The 8623-nt window shown below is 39.0% G+C and overlaps 2 protein-coding genes across 2 annotated transcripts; both read left to right on the forward strand.

Moving 5' to 3' along the window:
* Positions 1 to 280: 280 nt before the first annotated feature.
* LOC114180461 lies at positions 281 to 2926 on the forward strand. The gene is made up of 5 exons (XM_028066775.1): positions 281 to 295; positions 1384 to 1440; positions 1519 to 2148; positions 2236 to 2370; positions 2459 to 2926. Exons 1-5 carry the CDS (start codon positions 281 to 283, stop codon positions 2924 to 2926), a joined length of 1305 nt encoding a protein of 434 aa, XP_027922576.1.
* A 3964-nt stretch (positions 2927 to 6890) lies between these two features.
* Positions 6891 to 7811, forward strand: LOC114180462 (protein FAR1-RELATED SEQUENCE 5-like). The gene has a single exon (XM_028066776.1). The coding sequence runs from the start codon at positions 6891 to 6893 to the stop codon at positions 7809 to 7811; it is 921 nt and encodes a 306-aa protein (XP_027922577.1).
* The last annotated feature ends 812 nt before the right edge of the window (positions 7812 to 8623 follow it).

Raw genomic sequence — 8623 nt, forward strand, 5'->3', positions numbered from 1 at the left:
TAGACCACAGGTACAGTATATGTTAATGCTCTTTATCTCCAATTCTTCCTCTTTTTGTAAGCATGCAGTTTGATATTTGATAATCCTATCTCTCATTTATTTGGATATGCTCATGTGCTTTGGCAGTTGAGTAGTTGCTTCCTTGTGTGCATGAAAGATGATAGTATAGAGGGAATATATGACACTTTGAAGGAGTGTGCTATCATTAGCAAATCAGCTGGTGGAATTGGTGTTTCTGTTCACAATATTCGTGCCACGGGTAGTTACATCCGTTGCACAAATGGGACATCAAATGGTATTTTTCCAATGTTGCGTATGTTCTTAAAATGGTAGAATCCTTCTCTTAGCTTTATGTGACAAATTAAGCCTTTAACTGAGTTGTGATGTTATGTTGAAGTCCCTGTTTGTGGTGTTTCGATTTCTGTCTAGTGTACCTCGATTTATTATAATTTTTAATGTTAATTTTTTTTACTCAGTTCATTCTTATGTTTTAATTTAATGTTTTGTAACCAACACCACACAAGCTATCACGATTTATAAAATATAAATGATATTAAATTATATAAAAATAAAGTCCAAACTCTGAAAGGAAACGCTGCATAACATGCACATGTAACCAGTTTATTATGATTTGGAATGGAGTGGTAACAAAAATTGAAATAATGTAAAAATGAGTGACACTGAAACGTCTTATCGTATATCAGTTTGTGTTGGCAGAGGCACCTTAATAACAAGGATAATGATATTCCAACAAAAATATTTGACAAGAATTTGACACAGCTGACGTGGCGGGGTTTTTTTTAATTTTTAGAAACTGAAAAAGGTTGGTCGCACGTGCAGCCGAGAGAAGGAAAAACGCTTATGTTAAATGTCCTTCTAGAGAGAGAAACTTAAGAGAAAAAGGGGGGGAAGTCAGGCGCTCCGTTGTGCAGTTTGAGTGTGAAGAGAGAGAAGGTCGAAAGTGAGGCGGTGGTGTTGTGGGTGCAGTGGGTTTAGGGTTTCCGGCAACCATTTCGCCAGTGAGAAACTGAAGTTTAGAGAGAGAAGGGGAAATTGAGGCCGACGAAGTCAGAAAGTGAAGAGGCAAAAGGGGGAGACTGAGGCCGGGGTGGTTTGGAAGTGAGATTCCGCCAACCATTTGGGTTGGTGGGGGTGGTGGGTCATTATCAGGCAGTGCGACAGGGAGAGGAGGCATAGTTCTGCAAATCAGTGGTGGGCTACCGGAGAGAAGTCGTGGACGACAAAGGTAACGTTTTTCGGTCGTATTAACCAGAGGATGTGTATAGTTGGCTGTGGATGTGGTTGTTGGTGATATTTTTTGTTGTCAGCGATATGGTTGGTTAATGAGCATTTTATGTCTGTGTAATGTGTATGGCATTGTAGGATTACAAGATGGACGATAATCGTGATGGACATGTTTATTTGTCGGAGGAGAACAAGGTTTGTTAATCTGGATTCATGTTGTTATAGTTGTGCAATTATAATGAATGACATTCAGTTGTTTGTTATGTTATCCAGATTTTATTTGGTCATTTCTGCAAGACGAAGTTTGTAGGTGCTATAAACAATAGACTAAGTGTGCAACAGAAGAACTATATTGAAGGCACTCCATTTTGGTGGTTTCCCATGGTAACCGATTCGGTGAAGATTAGTAGGAAACTTTTGAGTCTGTTATGTTACAACTGGGTTGAGAGAAGGGGAGGTTTTCGTATTGGTGGGCAAGTCGTAGAATTTAATCTATTAGATGTTTGTTTGGGGTTAGGTTTGAGGGTTTTGGGTGAAAGAATTGATTTAAACGAGACCATTTCTGATAGTGACACTTTGAATATTTTTGGTGGTCAAACAATTACTGTGGAGTTGATATACTACTATCTTTTGAAATACGATGATGATGTTGGTGGTGTAGAACTCTTTTGCAGGGTTTACATTTTGTTAGGGATATCAGAATTCTTATTGCCCAATAAAAAGGGTATTGTTTTCCCCATTATTTTTAAGCTAGTTGATGATATTGACAACATCGGCAAATATAATTGGGGAACATTAGTGTATGAGTATTTGGTTAGTAGCTTGTGCATTGCTTCATTGGGATTGAAGAAGGAGTCAGCCGCAAAGCATTTTGATGTTGTGGGCTGTGTTTATTTGCTTCAGGTAATTACAATATTGTTTTTTATTGTGCTGAAATACTGATGTTGATTGTGGTGAAGATGCCGTTGTAATTTATTTAATTTGTTGCAGTTATGGTCATTTGATCATTTACTTGTTTGTAACACAAAGTTGACATGTCGGATGAACAAGTTTCCTCGACTTTTGCATTGGATGAATGTCAAAGTTGGTGACAAAGTGATAACGAGATCATTTGACAATAAAATGGTGAGGTGAAACTTTAAAATACGTTGTTTGTTTTAGTTTGATGTTACGTAGAGGGAATTTGTTTATAATTATTTGTATTTTTGTACAGTGTGTTGTTGATGTGTCCGTGTCAGATGAAGAACTTCGTCACGATGTTGTTAAAGAAGCATTTAAACAATTTGGCACTGCCTACAGAAATGAAGAAAAAAAGGAGAAGGAAGAGGCTCTTCGTCTCCTGGAGTATGAAGAAGGTGAGATTGCTAGTTTGGAACATTCAATTTCTGAATTAGAAGAAATAGTTGCAAAATGTGAGGGTGAGGTTGGAAATGAAGACCCCCCAAATGATGGTTGTGCTGATGATGTTTTTGATGATGACGGTGATGAAGACGACGAAATGTTTCATGACCCTCCTGTTAAGCCGCATCTGGATGAAGAAGTTGTTGTAAACAATGACGGTGGTCAACATAGCAACATGTATGACCGTATGAAGGCCCAACCACGAAGGCGGTTCAAGAGTGTTGCGACAAGAACACCTTTTTCTGTTTATGGGAATAAGAAAAATGCGAAACGAAAATGACAAACATTGGGATGATGTAGTTATGAATTGACCTCTACTGTGGATGTTATTAATGCAATAGGATGTGTGATGTGTATTTTGTTATTTATTAGGTTTGAACAATCCGCAAGGCATGTTATGTTATTTATGACACATATTATTTTACTTTGTTATGTTTAGTTTGTTGCCTTATTGTTGAATTTAAGCATTAATGCATGATCTGCATTGCGTATAGGAAAAAGTTAGTATAACTCCCCATATACGTTTTCGTTACTCCCCACTTTTTTGTGACAATTGATAATTTGTGTTGTTTAACAACATAATCCATTTCATGGAGGTTGCGTGCATGCATAATAGTTTGCCTTGCCTTTAATGATTGAAAAGAATTTTGTAAATTCACTATATACGTGAACTTCACTTCAGTCGTCCATGTACAGAGGAAAAAATAAACGTCACTCCCCACATAGGTTGTCGTTACTCCCCAGTTGGTTGTTTTATGTGATATTTTCTTGGTGTTGTTTGGCAAACATCACAATCCAGTTCATGGTGGTTGCGTCCATGGACAATACTTTGGATTGCGTATAATGATTGAAAAATTTATGGGAATTAAGTATAGAAACGAACTTCACTTGAATCAGGGATGCACACACAAAAAAAATACACGTAACTCCCCACATATCCTATCCTTACTCCCCACTTAGGTGTGAGACGTGATATTTGGTTTGTGTTTGCGAAACATCCCATTGCGTGAATGGGAGAGAACTTTGAATGGCCTTTGATGACTGAAATATTCATGAAAATGAGTTTATAAATGAACTTCACTTGAATCAGGGATGAACAGATAAAAAAATAGACGTAACTCCCCATATATGTTGTCTTTACTCCCCAGTTGCTTGGCATATGCCATATTTGGTTTGTGTTTGCGAAACATTCCATTTGCGTCAATGGTTAAAACTTGGGATTGCCTTTTTTGACTAAGATTTTCATGAAAATGACTATACAAGTGAACTTCACTTGAATCAGGGATGCGCACACAAAAAAATACACGTAACTCCCCACATATCCTATCCTTACTCCCCACTTAGGTGTGACACGTGCTATTTGGTTTGTGTTTGCGAAACATCCCATTGCGTGAATGGGAGAGAACTTTGGATGGCCTTTGATGACTGAAATATTCATGAAAATGAGTTTATAAATGAACTTCACTTGAATCAGGAATGAACAGATAAAAAAATAGACCTAACTCCCCACATATGTTGTCCTTACTCCCCAGTTGCTTGGCATATGCCATATTTGGTTTGTGTTTGCGAAACATTCCATTTGCGTCAATGGTTAAAACTTGGGATTGCCTTTTTTGACTAAGATTTTCATGAAAATGACTATACAAGTGAACTTCACTTGAATCAGGGATGCGCACACAAAAAAATACACGTAACTCCCCACATATCCTATCCTTACTCCCCACTTAGGTGTGACACGTGCTATTTGGTTTGTGTTTGCGAAACATCCCATTGCGTGAATGGGAGAGAACTTTGGATGGCCTTTGATGACTGAAATATTCATGGAAATGAGTTTATAAATGAACTTTACTTGAATCAGGGATGAACAGTTAAAAAATAGACGTAACTCCCCACATATTTTGTCCTTACTCCCCAGTTGAATCAGGGATGAACAGATAATTATATTCTGAAGTAGAAAATGGGTGTTGAATAGAAGAAAACAGTGGACTGGAACTTTTAATACATTAAGTGTATTGCATATTCCCACATACGTTTGCGCTACTATGTAGAATGATGATTAACATAGTTGTGAATAAATCACCTGAAGTCTTGAAACGACCAACATACCAAGAATACCAAGTAGCAAAATTACACACACAAAATATAACGCAGAACCAACGAAACAAAGAAAATCCTACTGGAAATAAAGGAAATTACATACTAAGCACCACAACCATGTAATTTGTGACATATTTTCACGCTTCATTTGTTTGCGCAGCGTTAGTGCTTGAGGAGGTACCATCACTGGCAGAGGACCCTTGGCCATGGTCAGTCTTGTTGGTGACTATGGAAGGTTTTACAAGTTTTCGCAATAACTCATCAATATTGGGATCCATGCATGGGGGGAGGACAATGTCAGGCCTTTTAGTCGCATGGATAAGCTCATCCGTTGGTTGACATATATCTGCCTTGAAGATCTAGTACCACAGAGTAACAAAATGCATACAAAGTCAAGGTTTGCGTCAAAAATAACAGTATCTCGTTGCCAATGTTTAAGATTGTGATTCACACCTTCACAATGTTGTGTGCTGTAATGTTGACATAGCAAAGTCGGGGACGGGGACTGAATGCTGCAACCTATTACAAGAACTGTTAAAGTTAGACAAATTATGTTATAGAATGTTGAAACATCAATATGATTCACTGTTTAAGGTTGGCAACATATGTTCTTACTGTGTGCAACAGCAAAACAGCCCCCACTCTCAGGTGTTGTCCGAATTCTGGATTGAGCAGCACCTTCCTATAGACACTTGCCCACACCGTCGCACTGGTATCCTATTGTTGGTTTAAGTTGAAATATTATTTGAACTATGTTCTGAACCAAAAATACCAAATGTGTGTTTTGTACGCTTACCTTAATAGATATTTGCATATCTCCTAGCCCATTAGGCTTACATTGTTTGACAATGCATGCGACAAACGGAAGAATGGTTGTGCATTTGCAACTTCCTAACTGGGTTGCATTTTCAATTTTGCCTTCCTTCAGCAGCCCTGCACAAAATAAGATTTTCACCCAAATGTCATTCGTTAACTAATAGGTTGGACAGATCTTAAATTATCAGTGACGGAATACCATGGAATTTTATGAACTGTTCTGCCCATAACCATGGATTCGATTTGAAATCTCGTTCGTAAGTTGCGGAGGCAATGTCACGAGCAAATTGTTGAGTGCTTTCAGCTTCTTCATCGTCCCGATTAATCATTGCTGCTTGGACATTTCCCGCCGGTCCTGGAATCAGTGTTCTTGATGAGTTGCCTCTTTTCACGAATGACTCCAAATCCTGCTCTTCAACATCAAGTCCTTGCCAGGGTTCCATTACCTAACAACGTACGACCACATTACAAAAAAAAAAATTGAACCTAGTAATACAAGGTCGAGAAAAAAGCACTTGTACATGTACAGGATAAGAAATTTGGAAACCTTATTTCGTCGATCCTTTAAAATTGCCACGAAGGAATATAGTGGTGGTTTGTGTTGGTTGGCAAAGTGTTGGGCCAACGGTCCAGTACTTATACTAAAAAGTCGTTAGGCGAAATGACTAAAATGCCCTAACTTTTCTTGCATTGTAAGTTTGTATTTAAAGCGGTCTGTTTCCTGTTCCATCGAGCAGAAGTAAATGTCTGTCCAACTCCCCCACCTACCAACTCTTAACTCACCTTTATGGCACCAGCTTCCCCATTTTGAAGATGCAGTTCATTGATGTCTCATAATGGTGAGCCCAGCTACTTTAAGACTGATGAGTCATCACTGCGGACATCACCATAAAGCCATGTTGGTGGCAATCTTCATCGGAGGTAAGTCATTCACCTGTTTTTTGAAAAATTAATTTTTTTTCCGTTCAGACCTGTTCCATATCCTCATTAATGAAGCACAATGTGTGCAGTATCACAATAAGTAGAAGATGGCATCCGTGTGTCATTTGGTTTTTAGGGTTCAGGTTTACAAAAGGTTTTTTTTAAAGGAACAAAAAATAAATACAGCCCTAACATTCGTAAGTCAAGTTGGTGGAAATATTAATGTGTGTCATTTGTAGGCATTTAATTTACCACAACATTGAGGTGATGGAGCCATATCACTCAGCAGATAACACCCCTTCGAGGAACATTTCGAAATCCATATACCAAATGAGCAGGCTGAACAAGTACACGTCAAAAGTGGTCTGCTTCACAATGACTCCGGAGATGATATTCCACCCAAAGTACACATGTGTTTTGATAGCTTAGATGATGTAAAACAATTTTATAAAAATTACGGTATTAGAAGCGGCTTTGGTATTCGCACCAGGACTTCAGCAAGGGGCGAAGACAATGAAATCAACTACATCAAGTTGGTGTGTTCACGAGAGGGAAATTATGTGTCCGCTATTCCCCCGGAATTGAAGACCGTCCCAACTAAAGCAAAACAGTGTAAAGCTTCAATCACTGCAGCAAAGAAAGACGGACAATGGTTCATTAGGAGCGTTGTAACTGATCACAGTCATGACATTAGTCCGAAGAAGTCAAGGCTAATACGGGGCAACCGTAAAGTTGACATGCATTCAAGGCAAACTGTTGAGACTAACGATGACGCTGGTGTCCGAATTAACAAAAGTTTCCGCTCTCTTGTCTCTGAAGCAGGTGGATATGAAAACGTTAACTTCATTGAACGTGATGTTCGCAACTACATTGGTCAACAAAGGCGATCATTGTGTAAGGATGGGGATGGGCAGGCCCTTTTACGACATTTTTCAAAAATGCGGGAATTAAACAACGACTTCTTCTTTGAAATTGACATGGACGAAGACAACCGTATATGTAATGTTTTTTGGGCCGATGCGCGCAGTAGAGCGGCATCTGAGGATTTTGGTGATGTTGTGTCTTTTGACACCACATATCTGACCAACAAATATGACATGCCTTTCGCTCCTTTTGTAGGTGTTAATCACCATGGACACTCCATTTTATTAGGTTGTGGTCTAGTATCAGCTGAAGACACAAGGTCGTTCGTGTGGATTTTTGAATGCTGGCTTCGGTGCATGTATAACAAACCACCGAAGGAATTGTTACCGACCAATGTAAGGCAATGCTTAATGCAATTGGAGAAGTTTTCCCTACTACCAAACATCGATGGTGTCTATGGCACATAATGAAAAAAGTGCCGGAAAAATTGCAAGGTTACACTAAATACAAATCTATCAAGGCTGAATTGAAAAGACTAGTGTATGATTCAATCACGGTGGGTGAGTTTGAGTTGGGATGGGACGCATTTATTGGACAATATGATTTGTCCACAAACGACTGGCTCACTACATTGTTTGACGAGAGACATCGTTGGGTTCCTTGCTATCTAAAAGTCAGTTTTGGGCTGGAATGTCAACCACCCAAAGGAGTGAAGGCCTGAACGCTTTTTTTGATGGGTTCATTAATTCGGGAACTACTTTGCAACAATTTGTTGTGCAATATGACAACGCACTACGGCAAAAGGCAGAAAAAGAATTTGAAGCTGACTTTGCTTCATCCAATACCACTGTTGCATGTGGATCACAATCTCTTATTGAGAGGCAATTTCAACTAGAGTACACGCATGCCAAATTTACGGAGGTCCAGAACAATTTAGGGGAAAGATTAATTGTTTCGTCAAAAGGGTGTTCGAAGACGGATGTTTGCTGAACTATACTGTAAAGGAAGAGTGGTTGTGGGAGGGAAAAAAATACCACAGAATGCATGATGTTGTGCTTGACACGCTGACAACCAATATCCATTGTAGTTGTATGTTGTTTGAGTTTAGGGGCATCATGTGTCGTCACAGCTTGTTGACTCTTGGACAAGAAGACATTGAGTGCGTGCCAGAAAAATATGTTCTCCGTCGCTGGTCCAAAAATGTTAGGAGGAGGCATAGTTTGATAATAGCGGGATACAATAGAAGTAATGACGACCCACGGATGCAAAAATACAAAAT

Source organism: Vigna unguiculata, chromosome 4, assembly GCF_004118075.2.
Source record: "Vigna unguiculata cultivar IT97K-499-35 chromosome 4, ASM411807v1, whole genome shotgun sequence".
NCBI classification, from domain to species: Eukaryota; Viridiplantae; Streptophyta; class Magnoliopsida; order Fabales; family Fabaceae; genus Vigna; species Vigna unguiculata.

What these genes read in the sequence shown, in the direction of transcription:
- LOC114180461 (XM_028066775.1), top strand. An exon ending in ATTTGTCGGAGGAGAACAAG is followed by an intron (nt 1,441 to 1,518) that starts GTTTGTTAATCT and finishes TATGTTATCCAG; the next exon opens with ATTTTATTTGGTCATTTCTG. An exon ending in GATCATTTGACAATAAAATG is followed by an intron (nt 2,371 to 2,458) that starts GTGAGGTGAAAC and finishes ATTTTTGTACAG; the next exon opens with TGTGTTGTTGATGTGTCCGT.
- LOC114180462 (XM_028066776.1), top strand. Translation starts at nt 6,891, where the DNA reads ATGTGTTTTGATAGCTTAGATGATGTAAAACAATTTTATAAAAATTAC.